Genomic DNA, 21,182 nt, shown 5'->3' with positions numbered 1-21,182 from the left:
TATTCACCCTGGACTGAAACTTGTTTTAGCAGATCTACAGACCGTAAAAAGCAATGGAGACATTCTAGGGACTAAAACTGATGCAAGAGTCTGGGGGGAGTCATGTCTCTCCCCTGCACTCTTGTTATGACCCAGGCACAACTTTGAAATGTCTGCATCACAGAACCATATCAGGACTCCTTGCGGGAGCTCTGATTACATCAGAGATGCACTGCAGAATTCAAAATACTGCAGAGGATGCTGGAGGGGGGGGAAACAACACTTGAAGTAGAATTTTAGCATGTTACTCATGATTTCTCTTTCTTTCCTTCAGAGGACATCTCTAATATTTTTTTCCCCATTGTCTAGGAGTCTGGCACTTTTCCTGAATTTCCATTGAAAGTAAGGGCAGTACAGATTTCTAATTCAGTATCTTCACCAGACATAATGAATATCATCTTGTGCAAGAGAGATTCTTGAGATGTTATTTCTTGCTTCACATGCACGCTCTGCCCTTTAGAGTCTCCAACGTACCATACCCTTGCGAAGGATCCGTTTTTCAGTATTCACTGTAGTTACTAAAAGCCAGAACAACGATCAGGATTTTATAATACGCTAAGAGACAGTTCTTGCCCCATAAGCTTACAAACAAAATAGGACAAGAGGAAAGGAAGCTCAGAGAGAAGTGATTTGCCCCAAATGAGCATACGTTATGAGCAGGAGGGCTGGGAAGAGCAGGGCTTCTCTGACTCCCACGCAAAGGGCAGAAGGGTACCTCAGACAAGGAGTAGACTTGGTAGGATTTTACCATTGGCCCTTACACAGCGCAGTTTTATTTGAGGATTTTAATGTTGCCGCACACCCTTAAAGTTTGCCTGGTGTAATTGTTGGGAAAACTGTTGCTATAGGCTAGCGCATTTGTCCGACTTTACGTTCCAAGGCAGTCTGTAATCCTTAAGGCATCGCTTGCAACTATCCACACTGTCATCAGTCTGCACTGTATGGATAAAGCAATTTGCTTGTTGTTCAAGCTCACTAGCACAAAACCCTTCCATTAATCAGGCATCTTCTGTCTTAAAGCAGTGCTGATCATCATTCTGCAGAAGTGCCTTCGAAGGGGAAACAAGAAACATGGAGAAGTACACTGCTTTATTTTTTCTCCTTCCTCCTTTCCTTCAAATCAGGCCATCTTTTTTATTGCCCTTTATTTTTTCCTCCTCTTCTTCCTGACATACGATGCTAAGTGTATCGGAGGTAAAAATATGTAAATAATGTGTATATAGCATCAAATATTGTCATTTCTATGTGGAGTCTGTTGGCTTGCCAGTTCTGATTATGGAAAAAGAAGGACCCACCTTTTGTAACTGTAGTTATTCAGTGTGTTTCATGGGATTAATTTGTCCAGTTTATTATCTTGCACAGGTTGAGAGGCTGGAAGCAAAGAAAGAAATTCCCTTTTTTCACTCTGTTATTTCACAGTTGATGCCTCAGTTACAGTGTGCATCTGACACATGCAGAACATTTACATTTCCCTCACCCTGTTTCTTCCCATCATGTCAACAACGGACATGGTAGGAGATCAAACCAGCTACAGAGAGGAGCTGCCTCTTCGTTCTTCCTGGCTGAGATTCAGGGCATGAGTTGTTGTTAACTGACATCATCTGGCATAGCAGAAGGGAAGGTGGTTAACTTAGGTCCCATTTATCCACAGTCTTCCATTAATCATAATCTTTATTCTCCCCGGGCCAGCCCTACCTTAGACATTGCTAAGGCAGAGAAGAGGAAAAGCTTGTTTCTAAATAAAACAAGTTACTCCAGGGAAAAGAGCCCTACTTAAACAAACATCAGGGAGCCCCATTTTCCCCACATCTAACATTAAACTCCCAGTGGTATTGTTTCTATAGATAACTTAGCATCCTGGGAATGCTTTAATAGAAGCCTGGCTTCGAGCTCATTAGGAATGCTTCATGTGATGGGACTATCTGCCAGGGTAATTGCCAGTTCAACCATTCTTTACTTCTGCTGTTCAGCGTGCTCTAGTTGTCACTATCTTAACTGGCTATCATCTTCCTCACATTTGTTTACGTATCCGAGTTCCGCAGCTTTACCAGTAGGCAATGGCAGAGTGCCATCATTTGTCACGAAGCTCCACTGGTAATCCCGGCGTTGGCTCGAATTTCCTGGAACGTGGCTTTTTAATACGATTACATTTCATATTAATGTTCTTTCAGAAAACAAGACTTTTGGATCCGTTCGCCTTTGCTGAGTTTATTGCCGCTATTGAAGCGAGGCATACTGAAATCGATAGGAGGTTTGAGTGTGGGTCTGCACGTTTTTGTCATTGTTCACGCTGTGTTGGGTTGGAACTGCCCATCTCCTGCTCCAAGGACTTCCAGGCCCTTAACTCCAAAGCAAGGGAAGAGCAACTCAGCTCTGTGAGCAAGCACATAGCGATAAGGCACTGAGAGTTAATTACGCTTATGATTTTGGCATAGGGAGTAGATTACTCTCCAAATAACTGCTCTAAAAATCACTGGCAACAGCAATAGAAGTCCCACTTTGGGATAGAAGCAAGACCACACAGCTAGTATTTTCTCTGCTTACCTGAGGCAAAACAATAGTTCCTTAGCACTTGGACATTATCCATTCTTGCATTTTCTAGCAGGCTTTCTTTATCCCACCACGTGCCCTAGAGGTAAGTAAATGAATGATTTCCTTTTGTACCAAGGAGTATTACAGGAGAGGAATCGTGAGATACCACTCCACAGAAAGCTCACTGGTGGCCACCTGTTTGTAAGGGCAGGAAAGGAACTGCTCTTTTAAGAGTATTCCCTCTGTGAAGTTTCAGAGCAGGACTGAGATAATATGTTATTGAAGGCAGCATTTTAAGTCCCCTTGCAGCAAAGATGGTCTGCTGCACTTCAGTTTAAATGCAGCCATGTTTTAAGTATTTTATTGTTGCATATTCATGGATTGTATTTTTTCTCTTTTGTCTGTAATAGGTATGTAACACAACTGATGTGGTTTATAAACCCCAGCTTCTGAAAACGACTGTTCTGTGTTTAAAGAAGTTACCCTAGTGGAGGCATATATCCCCAGGGTGCATATCAAAGAGGAGGTAAATACAACTATATCCTGCTCTTGAAGTCAATGAAGTAAAATTCTAATGTTTACTCACTTTTCAGTGAACTGAAGCTAGAAAGTCAGAATATTTTCATATTTATTTATTGTGCAGTCTTCTTGATAAATACTCATACCAATAAATGAAGCTCTAAGCCATAGCTGACCACACAGATGAAAGATCTGGAACCAGTACTGTACATCTCCCCATGCAGGAGCTGACTTCCAGATTGACTTTTAAAATCCAATGAGTTAGGGAGAGGAAAAAGTTCGACATTTCCAGTACCTGGCTTTTGTATCCATTTGAAGTCTGTGCTGACTTCATTCCACAGACCTTGCAGTAGTGCTGTGAAATAGTATTGCACAAGCAGAATTTGAGCCCAATTTGCAAAGCCATGTCTTAAAAATTTGTTTAGTTTTCTATAATGACAGATAGTCATCTTTGCTCTCAGCTACTATTCCACAGATCAGTAGCACAGAGATCTGTTGCTGTGTATAGGATATCATTATAATTGAAATAATATTGCAGTTTGTGTAGAAATCATGTTTTTCTTAATCTTTTGTAAATGAGTCTGTAAAAAGGAGATGCCATGCCATTAAATGTATGTACATTAAGCGTATGTACAAACATTTTATGTGCGTTTTTTTTTTCCAAAATTGTTTCCATGTGGCTTTTTAAAAAATTGTCTTGTAGTAACTGTTTTTAAAAGTGTGTATTTAGTGAATTACAACTTGATTGATACAAGTTGTAATTCATTACTGAGTATATACAGTAGTGTATATTGTACAGAAATACTCAGTTGTATTTCTGTATAGTTAATGGGTACTACAATACTTATTTTTATGTATAGTAGTTAAATAGATTTCATTTCCTTTTCTACAAAACACACAGGTTCTGTGTTTTTATGTGATACTAGCTAAATGTTTATATTTTGCTTCTGAACCAGGAGAATCCTGCCACATGCATATCATTATTTTCTCTGATAAACCTCCCTATACCCACTGGAAATCAAGACCTCTGCATCTGAGATAGGAGAAGCCTCCTGAAGTGACAGACATGCCAGGTGGAGCTTCTGGATGAGGGAGTAGCTGTTTCCAGTCACTTCTGCCCAACAGAACCAAACCAGCTTTTCTGACCATATTCAGCCACCGTTTCCCTTTCAGTTATCTCACCAACCTGAAATATTTTCAAGCTTCAGTCACTACATTTTTTTCAAAGCTGAAAAATGCCAAAAGCTCCGTAAACCCAAATATCTGTTCTTTGTTCCAGAAGACACTTGCAGAAGTGGCAAAGTGATGTGAAGTTAACTTCCAAGATGACTCTTCTACCGGGAGAAAATTCTGATTATGACTATAGTGCCCTGAGCTGTGCTTCAGATACTTCCTTCAATCATACATTCTTTCCAGAAACAGAAACCCTTAAGGGAGTCTTTTACCAAAGAGCCAGACTAATTCACCCTGAAGAGGATCTCCTGAAAGGCATTCACTCGGATGATCGGAAGCGTCATATTATTATAAATGTTGGGGGCATTAAGTATTTGCTTCCATGGACCACGCTTGATGAATTCCCATTGACACGTTTGGGCCAACTGAAATTCTGTAACAATTTTGATGACATTTTAAATATCTGTGATGATTACGATGTGACATGTAATGAATTCTTTTTCGACCGCAACCCAGGAGCATTCAGAACAATCCTGACCTTTTTGCGGGTTGGGAAACTTCGGCTCTTGCGTGAGATGTGCGCGCTGTCCTTCCAGGAGGAGCTGCTCTACTGGGGAATTGAGGAAGACAACTTGGACTGGTGCTGTAAAAGAAGATACCTGCAAAAAATGGAGGAGTTTACAGAGATAAACGAAAGGGAGGATGACCTACTAGAAAGTGAAACTCCAGGTGAAATAGTGGAGGAAACGAAATTTGGCCTGTGCATGAAAAAGTTACAAGACATGGTGGAAAGGCCCCAGTCTGGCCTCCCTGGGAAAGTGTTTGCTTGTTTATCAGTTATATTTGTAACTATTACAGCAGTGAACTTGTCCATCAGCACCATGCCTGACCTAAGGGAGGAGGAGGAAAGGGTAAGTTAGATTTTTGGGATGGAAAATAGTATGTGCTGGGAAAAGCAGAACAAACACACAGTGTGATTCTGTTAATTTGAATGAGGATTTTGCAGCTGTCCTCAGTGGGAACACCACGAGCAATACTGGAGATCTTACATGACTGTATTCAATTACTTGCAAGAGAATCAACCATATCGAGTTTTCTGTCTAAAGAAAATGTTGTTAGCATGCATTCTTCTGTACAACTGTATATTATCTTTTTAAGCTTTGTATATGCTATTAGAAAACCTGAAATAACTCAGTGATGTCTTCCGTGGAATAAGTATAGTTATTTTTTTAAGTTTTGCAATTAGCTAGCTTGTAGTTGCAGTTTGTGAGTGTGTTTTGCCACTCGTACAGTTTCAATTCCTTTAACATTTTTGTTTTTAATAAAAAGAACCTCTTCTCTTCCTGTCACTATACCAACTAAAATAGTTATTATCCAAGTGCTGATTACAAACTCCTTCTCTTTCCTGTAGGGTGAGTGTTCCCAGATGTGCTACAATATTTTCATTGTGGAGTCTGTCTGCGTGGCATGGTTTTCGCTGGAGTTCCTGCTAAGGTTCATCCAGGCAAAGAGCAAGTTTGCCTTTTTGAGGAGACCCTTAACCCTGATAGACATAATAGCCATTCTGCCGTATTACATCACTTTGCTAGTAGATACCACTTCAGTGGGCTACAAAAAGCCAAGCTCCGGGAGCATCTACCTGGACAAAGTGGGTCTGGTCCTCCGCATACTCCGTGCCTTGAGGATTCTTTACGTCATGCGGCTGGCCCGGCACTCCCTGGGCCTGCAGACGCTGGGGCTGACAGCTCGCAGGTGCACCCGCGAGTTCGGCCTCCTGCTGCTCTTCCTCTGCGTGGCCATCGCACTGTTTGCACCGCTCCTGTACGTCATTGAGAACGAGATGGCGGACTCGCAGGAGTTCACCAGCATCCCTGCGTGCTATTGGTGGGCCGTCATCACCATGACCACAGTAGGCTACGGCGACATGGTTCCCAGGAGCATTCCCGGCCAGGTGGTGGCACTAAGCAGCATACTGAGCGGCATCCTCCTCATGGCATTCCCGGTCACTTCCATTTTTCACACGTTTTCACGCTCCTACATTGAGCTAAAGCAAGAACAGGAAAGAATAATGTACAGGCGAGCACAATTCTTATTAAAATCAAAGTCACAGATAAGCAATGCATCACAAGGGAGTGATATTTTATTCCCCAGTATCTCTTCTGAGACTAGGGACAATGAATGAAATTTAAGTTACTATTTCTCCTGATGTCAAGTAATGTTTTGTTGTATCGGATTCCATCTTCTAATTTGATTTGAAAGAGTTTTACAGAGATAACCATATTAAAATGAAGAAAAGGGGCTATTAAGTAGGAACTGATGTGGTTTAAGAAGTCTGTTATTATGCTGTTTCTTCCTTTCCTCACACCCCAGCCCCCTCAAGCAAAATGTATAGTTAGGACAGCTCTTTCCGTGAGATCACAGAGTGGGATTTTGAGACTTAAAAGCCCTCTTGCAAAAATAAGAACAACATATAATTATGTTCTTGACAGGCTGCATTATCATTTGTAATACACATTTTTTCAGCCAAATCAGAATGTATGTAATCATTAAGCAGGCTGTCCCTCTTTTTGTCATTATATATAAATAATGTAAATAGAACAAAATCAATGGCTAAATTCTCTCCAAGTGTAATACCATTGAGCATAATGGAAATAACCCCATATATTTGTCCCATTGTGCTCTTAAAAAGCATTAAGCAAGATTTGTGTTGTTCAAAGGCAAATGTATCTTTCTAAGTCAGCCCTAAACGTAATAGAAAAAAAGAATTGAGCTGTTTGTATCACAAGGCAACCTTGCTAAAAATGTAAATAGTCATAGCTCACCAGCTTCAAAATTTAGATGAAGATACGGTGTTGATCCTATGTCATTGAATACAGTGTTTCCAGGAACAGAGTCTTTGAGTTTTGTATCATTTAATATGGTTATCAAGGGGTGACTAGCTGCAAATCAAATGAAATACGCCTGATAAGATGCCAGTCGTTCCCTACCATCTGTTGCCATGTTTTTTGTTTTACCTCAGATAGAAACAGAATCAAAAGAGGACTGTTTCCAGGGGACACCCTACGATTACTTGGCAAATCAGTGCTGCAGCTACCCGTTCACATTCAGCATTTGGTTCCTTAAAGGAGCGAAAAAAAAAATGGTCGTGGGAAGTTGCCAATGATGAAAAAAGAAAATATCATTTGAGTCATGGGGTGGAGGGATTGACAGCTTTACACTTTACTGGCCTCAATCATGAGGGACTTTAATTAACTGTACCTTTACCATCACTACAGACATCATAGCAACTGAGAAAATTTAGTATAAGATGCATAAAGGTAATTAAGTGCCCAAAACACAAGTCTGTATTCTTCATCCACACATGTGTCTTGGTCCAGGTTCCCCCGCTGAAGTCCGTGGGAGTACACAGCTGAGTGAGACAGTCAAGTTTGGCACCTGTTTCTAGGGAGATTAATGACAGACCTCCCATTTAGTTTAGAGGGAAAGAGCTTGGGTTGCATAACGGCTCCAGAGACAAAATCCAGAAACTTAACAGAAAAATCAAATCCATTTGTTTGAGTGCATGTGTTCTCAGAGGTAAGAAAAGCTAAACTTAAGAGGCTTTTTGTTTTTTTTTTTTTTCTTTTAAGTAGCTTTTACTCATCATTAACCTAGCTCTTAAGAGCTAGGAAAACATTGGAGCTTCCATCACATTTACCAATGCCCTAATTTGCAGAATTATTATTGTTCACTGGCATTTCTTGAGCGGGTTGCTAGAAATGCCAGAATGTGTGATAGCTCTGTGATTCACATTTTTAAAAGAGATGGGATTATTTCATCAACCTATGCTGTATGGCCAAGCCCATGGTATACTGATTTTCTTTTCAAATGTCTTTAAAATAACATTTGAAGGTATTTTGGTTTGCTTATTCTTTAAGCATCACCTCAAAACTTTTCAAAATTCATTTTACAAATACAAATAATCAGGACTCTAAGAGTCTTCACCCTGTCATAAGAGGCCTATCGAACATTAGTGCAGAGAGTTAAAATATATAGGCTGAGCTCTTGGCAATTAATTACATGCCAGAACTAGGAATGTAACCAGCTTTTCACTCTCCTTCTTCAGCTTTAATTAGAGTTGGATAAAAATCAGGAACACTGTGACAAAAAAGGGACGCATTTTTCATCCAAAATTTTCTAATTTCAAAAATGTTTGATCATCTGCAGCATTGGCTTTGACACAAGTACTACACATCCTTCTACCTTTGTGTCAGCATTCATTATAAAAAGAACTGGTAATTAGATTAGTCCTGTGATTAACAGTGAGTTATATATTTTTTATGGATTGGGCCATAAATGAGAAAATATAAGGAAAAATGAAGGGTTACTAAAGCTAATATTACTTCCATTTTATGCTGGGTAACATATGTTGAAGATTTGGCCATTTTCTCAATATCTTTTCACCAAGTTAATGCTTGTTTATTTTATAGATAATTTTTTTAATTCTAAAACTGTAGTTTGATTCTTCAGCCTTTGTCAAAACAAACAAACAAACAAAAAAATCACCCTGAAGCAGGGTGTTGGTTGAGGCCTGAAAGTATCTTGCCTCTTGGGAGCTCTGCCGAAGTCAGGAACAAATCAGCCTTTCAGGATGTACCCCTTTGTAATTTTGTACTTGGCAACACATCTCTTGTAAGAATATCAACATGTTTTACTATGAATCATTGTAACAAACTTGCCTATGTTTTACACGAGGTGATACATACTGTAGTCCTAATGCTAAATAAATCCAGCTATGTGTCTTAAGAGCACATTAGTATGAAACCCACATGCTGTGTTCCAGCTTCTACTGTGAAGGCTGAAGGTTTAAGATAATTATGTCTCTTTACAGTACATTATCTCAAATTTTAGTCAAATTCATGAAAATTATGGTTTGATTCAAAAGCTGACTGTTTCCACTGACACAATTGACAGCCACCAAGTCAGCTATCATTCCTTTCTTGTTGTTTTGCCTTTTAACAGCATGTGCAGTCAACAAGAAAGTTCTAATAAAAACAACTCTGTGCTTTTATGAAGTCAAAGGAATTGTTTGAATTGCCACTGCTAGGGAGTGATGCATGTCTCTAACAGAGATAGGATTGCATTGCTATTTATATTATCCTGCATATACTGCAGTAATATGTATAGTATGAAATCAAACAGCAGTAGCTGTATTAATTTTGATTAATAAAGTTTTAGGCCTTTCATTTTCATGTGTTTCTTATGCATGAAAAGACTGTCACCATGTTATGGGCATGCTTGACAACCTGGAGTCAATATGGAAAGTGGCCAGCAGCTGAGGGAGAACTTGGCTACGCGCATCACTAGCCAAAGCAGACTAGCTGTGAAAGAAAGCATTTATCAAAAAAAAAAAAAAAAAAAAAAAAAAAGAGAGAGAGAGAAAGAAAAAAAAGAAAGAAAAAGAAAAAAAAAAGAAAAAAAAAAAGGAAATCATCTAAGTATCCCCACTTCCTCAACAAGAATCACTTGATGAGTGTAACACTGGCAAATTGCAAAGACAGACCCACAAGGCTTCTCTTTAGCTCTACACCGAAGAGCATGTTTACAAGGTGAGTTTGACACAACCATTCACCACAGGTCTTAGAGAAAATTCTCTTCGGGGAATATATAGGGGTTGGCTCCATCTGTCCCTTTATTTTTTTTCCACTGTAATTCAGTACTCTAAGTTTTCAGAGTCAGGAGCTTTAGTAGTGTCACTGAATAGTCACAGGCTTTAGCAGTGTCCAATTAAATTAAAAAAAAAAGAAATTATGCAAAACTGAATCATGAATTTACACATCAGATATTTGTGTCTGAGAAGGAAAACTGGCATGTTCTATACATTCATGACTTGTGTGGGTAGAGTTTAACTGAGTATTCAGGCTGACGCAAATGCAAAAACTGTTGCAGTAGAAGGCACTTGTTCCTATTGCTAGTTCTCTTCTGTAATTTAAAACAGGTTTTGTAGGAACCTCTCTGTAAGGAGGACCTTCCCATCCACAGGCTCCAGAGCAAGACCTGGAGTCACCATAATTAATATTGGGTACTTACCAAAGTGCCCAATGCAGCCGTCTAGTTGTCAAAAGACCTGAATCACCACTGGGGGAGTGTATTCTTCTCTCTCTTTCCCCCTTCCACCTCCCATTTAGAGGGAGCCTAGAATGAATTACATCCTTAATTCAGGTGTCTCATTAAAAGCCCAGTGGTAGGTTAGATGAATCACAGCCATATTCTTCAACTGCACAGAACCACCAACATCTGCCACTGCTAACTCTCCTTCATTTGGCTTTTCCACATCTCATTCACTGCATACTGGGACCAAGGAATATGAAGCAGCACAAAGAGTCCTGATGCAAGGTCCAGAGAGGCCAGCTTGGCCTTGATCAGGATCACCAGTTCACACCTGACTATATAGTAGCTGTGTTCTGCACAATTACTGAATATCTTTTGCTAAGATAAGAAAAAAAAATAGATAAAACAACAGGAAAGCAACAGGTATTTTGCACAACAAAGCTACAGAACTTCATATCCCACTCTTGGCTTTGCAACAGGTTGAAAATTAGACTGGATACTCCTAAATCCATACAGATTTAACTGATTGTGTTTAATCAGAAATTAAATTTAAAAGTGACAAATGTGACTTTGAAGACCAGGACACCAGTCTGCTCACACATCAGTCAGTGGCATTAGCCAGCTGACCTGAGCAGTTGACTCTGGCCCAGGTGTCAGAGTTCACTCATCATTTTGATTTACATCAGAAGTTGCTATAATATTATATAGCCTGTCTTGTTCTGCTATTAATAGCTGCTATTAGCTTCCTTACTAGAGATTTTACAGCAACTTTAGTAACTGTTTATCCAAAAGATGGCATGGGTACCAAAACAGCGGGGGGGGGGGGGGGAGGGAACAAAACCAACCAAAACACATTGTCTGAAGCACAATGCAGATTGCGGTATGAAACGGTGGAGCGGTGGTGTGCCAGCGGCCATTCGGAGACCACAATAGAGCAGCCTGCAGAAACCAGATGGACTGAGAACGTGAAGCTCAAGTTCACCACATGGGATCAAGGGATGAAGGGCACCCTACCATGACCAAAAGTAGTCTTCAAAAGTTCTGTTGCTAGATTTACCCACTTACCCGTTTACCATTTTGTCTACGGCATTTTAACAATCCCTTTTCAGCAGTGCTAATGATCTCAGTGTTACTAACTTAGCAATGATCATATAAAAACCTAAAGAGAGAAAGGGAGAAGACTGATTTTAATCTGAAATCTGAAATTCACTAAAGCACTTTGGCTTTGTGCATGTTCATCTGTCTTGTCTTCTTACGTTAGAGTGTAAGTCTTTGGGACAGTATTTCTTGTTTGGCATCAGCCAGTAAGTGTATAGCACTATGTAAAATCGCACACCACAAAGATAAATTCATACACCGCAAAAAGTCAAGGAGAATTCTGCCTGCACTGCCAAACTGAAAAAGTTCAGAGGTTGGCTTACTGATTATTAATAAAATTATAACTTCCTCCTCTTGTGGTCAATGTTTCCTTTATCATTTCCAGTATTTCTTATCTTCTGTAACCCTCCCTAAAAATGCCAAAGATATCAAGAACACTATTAGCCGTGCTGAACGCATGGCAAAGAAAGGACCATAAGATCAGGGAAAAAGCCCAACAGGGCTTTTATTTTCTCTTTGCCCATGGGAACTATCCAGAAGCACATTCCACTTGAACTGAAATAAAGTTGTGCCATAACTGGAAACACAGAGGGCCAATTAGGATAATTAGAGAGTATTTGTTATACTTCATAAATATTCATTAATTATCCCTGTAGCCCTTTTGACATGAGCTGAACAGCCTTGTGCAATGCTGAAGTCAGCGAGGGCATGCAAACACATGTGGCACTGTCAAGCTAAAGTTTCAGCTTCTCCCTTACTGGGCATCCTTTTTTATAACTGCAGTTTTGTAGCCATACTTAATTACAATCACAATTTGATTCCTACATCCATTGTGAAGCCATAAAAAACAGGGTTGAAAACTACATTATTAGCCTGCTCGAGTGCCTGACCTGGAATACAATTACCCAACCATCATCTAGAGATTAGAACTAAACAACCAAGGTCATTTATTTCTGAAACGAGACAGCTAATTTACAGCCCTCAGTCATGCAAGTAAAATGGTCAACAAGTACAATAACGTTTATCTTTCTGCTCAATATAACAATATCATTGTTATGGGGTGTCTATCATAAGAACAAAGTTGCGTGGACTAGCATATGTTTCTATAGTTAATTATATATAGAGATAATGTTTTGACACAATTATTTCAATTCATCCTTCAGCAATGCAGCTCATTTTCATTAGTCACCTACTTTATATCACAAAAAGCCCAAATTATATCAGCCAGAAATTTCATAGTGGTAGTAGTTCTCAGGGCAAACAAGGAAATACTATCCTAAAGCAAACCAAACACCGTGGAAGTGCAGGTATCTCAAAAATTAGAGATGTTTCGGGGAAAAACTTGAGTGGGGAAGGTTCAGACTGCAAAGTCTCATGCAGCACATAACATCATCTCATGAGGGATGATGTTATTTTTTTAGCGAGGTGAAAGTAGGGAGCACAGATTCAAAACTGGCATCACGGGATGAAAAGGAACGTCCTTGACTTGGTGGAAACAAGGAAGAAGCAGCAGCACCAGCAGCACGAGTTAAAGCTGGCACCTCATCCCTATACAGTGGTATAGGCTTCTGTATGCCCCAAAATTTCATTAATACAACTTTTCTCTTAGTGAGACTTGTACAAGCCTAGACATACTTTTTCCCCCTCCCCCCCGCATTGACTCCTTCACTTCCATACACACTCTGGTCCACAGCTAAGGTAATTAAAGCACTTGCACAAGACTACAACACACATTTAAGTTTTATGCATATTACTGATATGCAAACCAAAATATTAATAAAAGTCCCTGTAAATTGAAGTTTGTGATTATTTGCTGTACTTGAATATGACTGTAATAGTTTTAGTACTCAAAATGCATGATAAATGATGGAGACTGCCTTGGTCATTTCTGCAAAAAGAGCTAAGAGTTACTGAGAAACATTGTAAATTCAAGCTGTGTTTCAGTGTTTTGGCTAAGATAATGGTTTGCAGCAATGCACAGGGGAGAAATATCCCAGATTCAAGCATCTAACATTGCCATCTATGGGCCACTCCTGGCAGTTCACTTCAGAGCCTTGGACCCTGTCCTAAAGTATCAATCCACACCAGTCAAGTCTTCAAAAAGATGTAGGAAATATTTTGAAATTTTGTTTTTAAAATATAGAGGCAAATATTGAAACCCCTGCACAACTTGGCTTCTGCATATGTGGCCTCTCATTTGCCAGGCCAGGTTGTTAGATCTGCAAATTGTTATATAGGTACTGTCTTCTTAGTTTCTGGAAAGTGTGTAGCACATATTCACACTGCATAAACACCAATAAACAATATTTACACAGCATTTATTTGCCTGGTATACTGGGAAGTGACAGTGTTCAAACTGTTAATGGGACTTTATGTGATTAAAATTAACAACCTTCAGGATCCCATGAGGAAGATGCAAACACTTAAAATGCCTGTGTAACAGCAGTCCGATCACTGACCAGTTACAATTTAATTTCTTTAGAGGAACTACAGGATTTGCTTAAAAGGAAAAGATGTCACTCAGTTAATTACATTTGTGCAACCACTTAATGTTTAAGGAGTTCAGATGTGCTTCACCTAAACTCCTCTGCTGCCACATTGCAAGGTAGCCACAGAGACAGTGGCATTAGTGATTCCCAGGGCTGCGATTCAGCTCATGTAACAGCAGTCATTCACAGATGTTTTAGGAAGCAGGACAGGTTCAGCAGTCACAGCTCCTCTTTGCCTTTCCTGTCTTTCCCCCTTCAGAGCTGCTCATTCCCACCTCACACTTCGCACCGCACAAGCACAGGCATTCCTGTTGCTGCGTGATGAACTGGACCAGGAAATTCATCCTGCTGAAAAATAAACCAGAAGAAATGATTCCCTGGCCCAGTTCACTCTGCAGTTGCACAAATACACATACCAGACCAAAGCAAAGGGCAGTGAGAGGCCAGCGAAGGCCTAAGCCAGCACTGCTAAAAAGTTGTTTGTGAAACTTCACTTAAAGTGATACATCTCACCATCAGCCAGTTGACTGGGATCCAGCAAGGCTTAGTGGTTTTCCCAGCCATCTCCAACACTCTTGGTAAGCTGGGATCAATCACCCTGCAAAGGAGAGATCTGTTTCTCTCCTGGACTACAGAGAGAACTTGAATCTGACAGCTGGTCTAACAGCTAACCTTTAAATGTTTAATACCAGAAGAAAGTAATCCCATTCAGAACATCTTTTCTAATATAACCTATGAAATTGTTGCTTGTTCATTGCCAGAGGATCAATCTATTTGTCAAACTTACAAGATATTTGTGCAAATAGTGAAGACATCACTGCATTAGGCTCAAAAGAAAAAAGAGCTGTCGCTGAACACTGATCTATAGACAGGCACAGCATTTCTGATGATGGATAGGCCAAACTCAATAGAAAGAGCAATCAAGTCTTTCTGTGCAGCGAAAGCAGCTGTAAGTAACAACAGGGCCTGCACAAAGCAAAGGGCTGCACAGTAGGTAAAAGTTAAGCCTTGTGGATCCCAAACCTCAAAACACAGGCACTACGGTGTAAATTTGTAGCTTGAGGTGCTTCTTCACTGCAGTCCAGGGTTACCTAACCCACCACCTCCGGAGTCTTACCCTGCCAGTGCCAGCCAGGAAATCCCACCCACGCTTTCTTCACAGAGGCACTGACACTCCTCAAACCCTCCAGCAATCACATCTTCAGCAGGGTAGGTTTTCTCTTTGCAAAGGCTCACGGAGGGATCCAAGTGAGAGTTGGTATCTGCAGAAGGAAAGGGTGGAAATAAGCAGCTTCAGAAGACAGGAGGGACAACGGCAGCACAAATGTAGAAAGACTTAATCTGTTGATGAATCCCCATGGATCCCCATGGATCCCCATGGACTGTGGAGAGAGAACTCTAGGACAGGAGCTGGGAGGAAATAAAAATACAGAAATCTGAGCCCCGAGTTCATGGAAGCAGCCACTGGGGTATTCTCTATGGTGAGAATTTGCCTGCCTTTCTGGAAACATGGACTTTCACGTTCTTTCCAGTAAAGAAGCAAGATGGCACCAAGGTGTCAATCCCCACTATTCCACCCAAGGATTAACAATCTTGCAAGGTTCAAGTTCTAAACTCAGCAGTGGTAAAACTGAGAATATTTGCTTGCCTGTTCTCTGGAGCCAAAAAATGAAGAAAAAAAAAAAATAAAAGAAAAAAAAGGGGGGTGGGAGGGCGAATCTATTTCCAAAAATGCACTAGAAGTTTTAAGGAAGGGACAGTATTGTAGCTCCTGCCCCCTCAGATAAAATGTTACCATGTTATATTTCTGTGATGGGTAGTTCATTTACACAGGTACATGTATGGATCCACAGTATAGATGCACACATTTCCTGTACTGTTCATTAGTTGGAAACAGACCAATCAAAAATTTCTGCATGTAATTTCTGTATGTGATTTTGGCTCTGAAGTTGTATCAGTATTATCACTTTATGATTTCAGTAGCTTTAACACTCTTTCTGTTTCCAGACCCTCAGAGCTCACTGGAATGAAAAAAAACAGGTAAAGAAGAAGCAGGTAGAAATGCTGAACAGATAGAAAGTAAACGAAAAATAAGAACAATTTTCTTGTAATGAAATTGCTTACAGTGCTACTCACCAATGCCTATCTCACCTTCTCAGCTGAAAGTCCCTGGCAGACATCACAGCAATAGTGAATCATAAGGAGAGATGGATAAGAGGGTATGATGCCTTGCAAAGTGGAAATTATAGACTTTGTGAGCAATGCTTGAACAAGAGCCTCTGCAATGTCAACACAAGCATGGGAGAAAAAGGCTGTCAACCTCTTACTTTTATTGACACTTTGGAAAGGGAAAAATTGAAAATAAACAGTCATATAGTCATCTCTAGAAAAGCATCTCCAATAAGAAAGCACCCATTCCTCCAAGAGGAAAAACACAAAGCTTCTATCTTCACTTGAGAGAGCACCAAGTGCAGATGAAGCCTGCACAGCCAAGAGACTGATTAGGGAGAAGAGAGAGAAAGAAGGCAACAGATGCTCTGTGGTCCTTTTCTCTTCCTGCTAAGACCACACTTAAGTATCCGTCCATAGCCTTCTTTAAGCCTTGCTGTCTTGTAAACAGAGCCACATTTACTGGTAAGCAATCAGAGCAGGTGCTTAATACTCCTGGTTAGGCTGGGTTAGGTAGCAATGCAAGGTATCCAGCTGGATATGGAAAAGAGGAATGTACTTGTACCTTCATCTGTTCCCCAAAATCCCAGGACTACCAGCTCAGCCCGGAACAACAAACCAATTATCAGCATTACTTGCAACAAATAACAGGAAGACTTAAAGGAAGCAGATTCAGAGCCTCTTTGCAATCTTCTGGAGTCCCAGGATAAGCCACATAACTTCTTCCTTTTGTTCAACTACCTCTAGAATTGATACAACAACATTCAACAGCACCAGGATGTTATAAAACCGCTTCTGTCAATGTCTATATTCTGAGCTCCTGCACAAAAAGTTCAAAGCATTGATATTCTTAGAAATTTTCACATGTTGTAATTATACATACATATATATATATATATATATATATATATATGGGGAGAGTTAGAAGCATTGAACATCAATACTGTCCTTTTTTAAAAAAAAAAAAAAAAAAAAAAAGATGGAGGCAAGAAAAATAGGACAGGTGATGAGAAACTATAAAATATGACGGATCAGTACTGAAAAAGGCTAAAGAGACGATGACATTACATTTAACCTTACACTATGAAAACTGAAGGGTGTGAAGATGGAAGTAAGCACATACAGGAAATAACAAGAAATTTAATCTAATTGCACTCTGAATGGACTGCAGTAGACCACTATAGACACAAAAAAATAAAAGAGGAGATTAATAATAATCAGGGCAGAAGATGAGGAGGCCCCAAAAGAATTTGGGGCAGAAGACAAAGGAGGAGAATTAAATTATTGTTTAAAAGTGTAAATAATCAGATACATCCTGGGTCAGTGACGCAAGAAAATGGATTCAAAGATGAGTGTTAAGAGTTCTGCAAGTGATTTCTATAAATTCTACCTAAAGGTGAAAAATCACTAATGGTTCTATCATATAATACCTGGAATATGCCTGTGTTCTCTGTGTGTATATGTATACACAAGCACGCGTGCACACACACACACACACACATCAAAAGACAGTTTAAATCGTTTAATGTCTTTGTTTCATACCCTTACATTGTGATACTAGAAATCTATTTCATAAATTAAGAATTTTCCTTTACTTCTCATGTGCAAGTGAATGCCCATCAGTAAATCAGCATTAATTTCCTAGTTAAACATGAGAGGAGCCATCTTAAAATTGGAAACAACCTTCTTTCCAAGCAGAGATTTGGTCTCCTAGCAACAGCATGAACACCTTGTGAATAAAACAGCTTATTTGCACAGAAGGGCCTCCTGCCAGAGGCACAGAGATCCCACAAGAATGTTCAGCTGCCTGTTTCTTCCTTCAGTGACCCATGATGAAGGATCATGTCAGCAGAACCTACAGCAGATGCACACCTCAGGGCCTCCGTGATGGAGGGATGCTCTCTCCATTGCTCCAGTATCTCAGCACCCCCCGTCAAGCAATATCAATAATCTTTTTTCCTTCCTAACTTACTAGAACTCACTAGTGTCAAGAACTTACTAGAAGGATGAAGAGAAGCCACGGATTTTGGACCACACTCCTAGAGGGGTAAAGTCCAGTCATTCTCGTTTCTTGAAACATATAGCCTTTGTTTTGCATATCATCATAGGCTGCTTCTATACCGATCAAGTTCTGCTGTTCCAGAGGACAGCAATCACCACGCCAGAGTTGGGCTGGCAGAAATCCTCTTCCCAGGACTATGGCTGAATCCATGCGCCTCAGGCTACGGTTCAGTTTCTTCAGCCTAGCAGGTCCTTCCCAGATTTTGGATCTCAGTTCTGCAATTCCACAGCTACAGCCTGATTCTAGTTGTCATTAGAAACTACAATTTTAAGTAGGCCTGATGCAGAAGAGGAGTAGGTTCTTTTCCAGCTGGAAAAATCAGCACCCAGAGTGCCACAGTAGGACCAGATTAAATTTACATGATTTTCCTTTTCTGATAAGATTCACAGATCAGATATGGTTCTGGATGGAAGCTATCTTACGTTCTATACTAGTTTTATCATAAGCATGAACTATTAGAATTGCAAATACTTTTTAAAGAGAAGGAAACAAGAGGTCAGAGCAGCACCATCACAGATGTATTTCAGTGGGCTTTAACAATCAGCTGGGTCAATGACATGAGATACATTGTGAAGAGAAGGTTAAACTAATCCATCCAACGATAAGACTAGAAAATTAAGCAAACAAGGTCCAGACGGCCTTTTTTTTCCCCTTTCCTGCTGTCTGGACCAGAATATGACACTTCCATTTCTTCACATAGCAGCAGAAAAGCAAATATACAGTTGTTTAACTCAAGCTTGTGAGTACATAAAAATGGCCATAATGTATTTGTGCTGTAAGAGATCAAACAGTTCTTACTATTTCCAGCAGAGCAGATGCAATATCCCATTCCACTGTCCAAGTCACATCATCTATGAATTTATTAATTCTTAGAACTGTTTAAGAGAAAAACTTGTATTAAAAGACTTCCATGGGATCTGATCACTCGAGTAAAATTTAAACAGCACACAGATCGGAGAAAAAGCGTCCTGCCCAGGAGCACAAGTAAAGTGAGCAGAAACTCTGGATTTCTTCTGCCTTTTGCCTTATTCATGAAATCATTACTCTTTTGGACAACACCGAGTTATTTTAGGAGACAGCTCTGAGAAATCTTTATTCCTGTCTCCTTCCTAACCACGGGTTCTAAGTATATGCTGCTTCTTTTCCTGCGCTCTATTTATTTTCCCCCAAAAGATCTCCAAGACACAGCATAAGGTAAGCAGTGGGTCTAGTATATTTAAATAACGGCAATATAAACCACAGCAGGTTAATACCACAAACCACTCTGTGTATACAGATACATTTTTTTTCCTGTGGTTTACATTAGTGTTTCCTATCTGCGTTCCAAATTTTGCCACCCTAATACACATTAATATTTTACTCTTTTAGTAGCCTGCATGTTGGAGAGAATTTATGCCTGTACGATGCCCACTAGAAATTCTGGTACTACCTCTGGTGAAAGCTAGTTAGTGTCTAGCTAGATTGATTGCAATCTTTCTTCTTCCTTCGCCCACTCTTTCTTTAGCAACGTAACTTCATCCAGTTCAAATCTGGCATTTCAAAACTACTCAAGTAGCCCTTGACTGAGGTCATGGAACGAAACCAAGCGGCACAGTTTGTACTTACCAAGTTTGTTCTACCATCACAAGCTGACTTGGCTCCACCTTTGTCATTCAACATGGGTCCAAGCTTTGAAGTAACCTGCTCAATGGGGGGAGTGACTGATCCTTCCTTCCACCTCGAAATGGATCTGCGTGAGAAGGGAAACAACAGGCCAGCATAAGAAAAGATGCTCTTGCTCTTTTTTCAGTCAACCACTTCAGAGCATTAGTGAGTCTTACAGTCACATAAGGGTTTACCTCACCTGAGCAACTATTGCAGGACTGAGTGTTAGATATGTTTATAAAGATCCACAGCTCCACCACTGTGAGGACTTTTCACCACAGCTGGGACTGTGAAGCTGCACTTTGCTTTGCATTCATTAAAATGGACCCATATTTCTGATGCCAGTAAAATAGGTAACTTTCATTGTCTGAGAAATCATCCACTCACAGGCAGCAAATTTTCACTTTACTAAATGAGTAACTGGAAACAACCTCCTAAAACTTAGCCCGTTTGCCCCCAAAACTTTCAAGGAAACAATTCATTGCCTACAGCCGAAACAAACAAGTGAAGCTGAGCAGTTTCCTTTCTAAGCTTTCTATTTAGCTTATTTTTTTTTCTAACCAGCAACATTATTTAATATCTGTGTATTTACATGACAGCCACAAGCCCGTAAGGCATTACATTTTACGAGGTAATTGTTCTTTCTGAAATACACGGAAATTCACGGTTTGTGAATGAAGATGACATTGTTCCTCTCCTAGTCTCCTCTCACTCAGATGGGAGCGCTTCTCAGACGATCTCAGATGAATGTGACCTGCTGTATAGGTCAATCCATTTGCCTTCTCCCACAAGAAACAGCTGCCACCTTTCATTAGGATTAAGTGATCACATGGGAATAAAAGACAGAAGCTTTCAGTGTCATGCAGAAAGGAATGCAGGGGTTGAATACATACTTACTCCAGAAGAAAAAGCAAATCCTTGTTCATATGCTGATCTATAGCTCTTCCAAGTGAATTGTAACTTTTCCAAAGACATCAGTGAGCCCTAGTAGGGGATCTTTAGATGAAAATTTTGTAAAAGAAAACTTCACTAGTCTTGCAACATGGACTCTGACAGGATGTTGTCAGGTCTCAACTTTTCACACTGTGAAACTGGTCAGCACAGATTCTACCAGAGTAAGAATCAATTCACGTAGTAACTACCTATTGCAAATACGTAAATTAATGGACAGCTATCTGTTACACTTGTACATTGTAAAAGAACTTCCTGAAAGAATATAATAAAAGTAATATCTGGTGCCAAAAATGCAAATATTTTTAATTTAGAGGGAATTCCTTTTATATAGCTAGCATCTACATAAATCTTTTTATAAACTTCTTTCTGCATGAACAGAAATCCTTTCTCTTAGAGAGTTCAACATTTGTCTT

The 21,182-nt window shown here is 39.9% G+C and overlaps 2 protein-coding genes across 5 annotated transcripts in view; one reads left to right on the top strand and one right to left on the bottom strand.

Annotated features, from left to right (window-relative positions):
• MOCS3 (molybdenum cofactor synthesis 3) overlaps positions 1-21,182 on the bottom strand; it is a 36,182-nt gene that overhangs the window by 7,850 nt on the left and 7,150 nt on the right. Inside the window, exons 2-6 of one of the 4 annotated variants that reach the window (XM_062589520.1) lie at positions 19,777-19,900; positions 18,970-19,046; positions 15,058-15,202; positions 5,903-6,307; positions 4,277-4,922 (exon numbers count right to left, since the gene is read on the bottom strand). The gene's annotated coding sequence lies outside the window, so the exon portion shown is untranslated. Of the gene's footprint in view, positions 1-3,914; positions 4,923-5,902; positions 6,308-13,835; positions 14,289-15,057; positions 15,203-18,969; positions 19,047-19,776; positions 19,901-20,507; positions 20,621-21,182 lie in introns of those variants that run through there. The other 3 variants (XM_062589519.1, XM_062589521.1, XM_062589522.1) reach the window with 3 other exon arrangements.
• KCNG1 (potassium voltage-gated channel modifier subfamily G member 1) lies at positions 2,995-9,577 on the top strand. Its single transcript, XM_062589518.1, has 3 exons — positions 2,995-3,097; positions 4,047-5,174; positions 5,675-9,577. The coding sequence occupies exons 2-3, from the start codon at positions 4,416-4,418 to the stop codon at positions 6,443-6,445; spliced, it is 1,530 nt and encodes a 509-aa protein (XP_062445502.1). The 5' UTR covers positions 2,995-3,097; positions 4,047-4,415; the 3' UTR covers positions 6,446-9,577.

The sequence above is a fragment of the Rhea pennata genome, chromosome 16 (assembly GCF_028389875.1).
Source record: "Rhea pennata isolate bPtePen1 chromosome 16, bPtePen1.pri, whole genome shotgun sequence".
NCBI classification, from domain to species: domain Eukaryota; kingdom Metazoa; phylum Chordata; class Aves; order Rheiformes; family Rheidae; genus Rhea; species Rhea pennata.
This window is presented reverse-complemented; position numbering and strand designations above follow the sequence as displayed.

Coding starts and splice junctions, on each gene's coding strand:
- KCNG1 (XM_062589518.1), top strand. CDS start 4,416: ATGACTCTTCTACCGGGAGAAAATTCTGATTATGACTATAGTGCCCTG. Junction 5,175..5,674: donor TAAGGGAGGAGGAGGAAAGG/GTAAGTTAGATT, acceptor TCTTTCCTGTAG/GGTGAGTGTTCCCAGATGTG.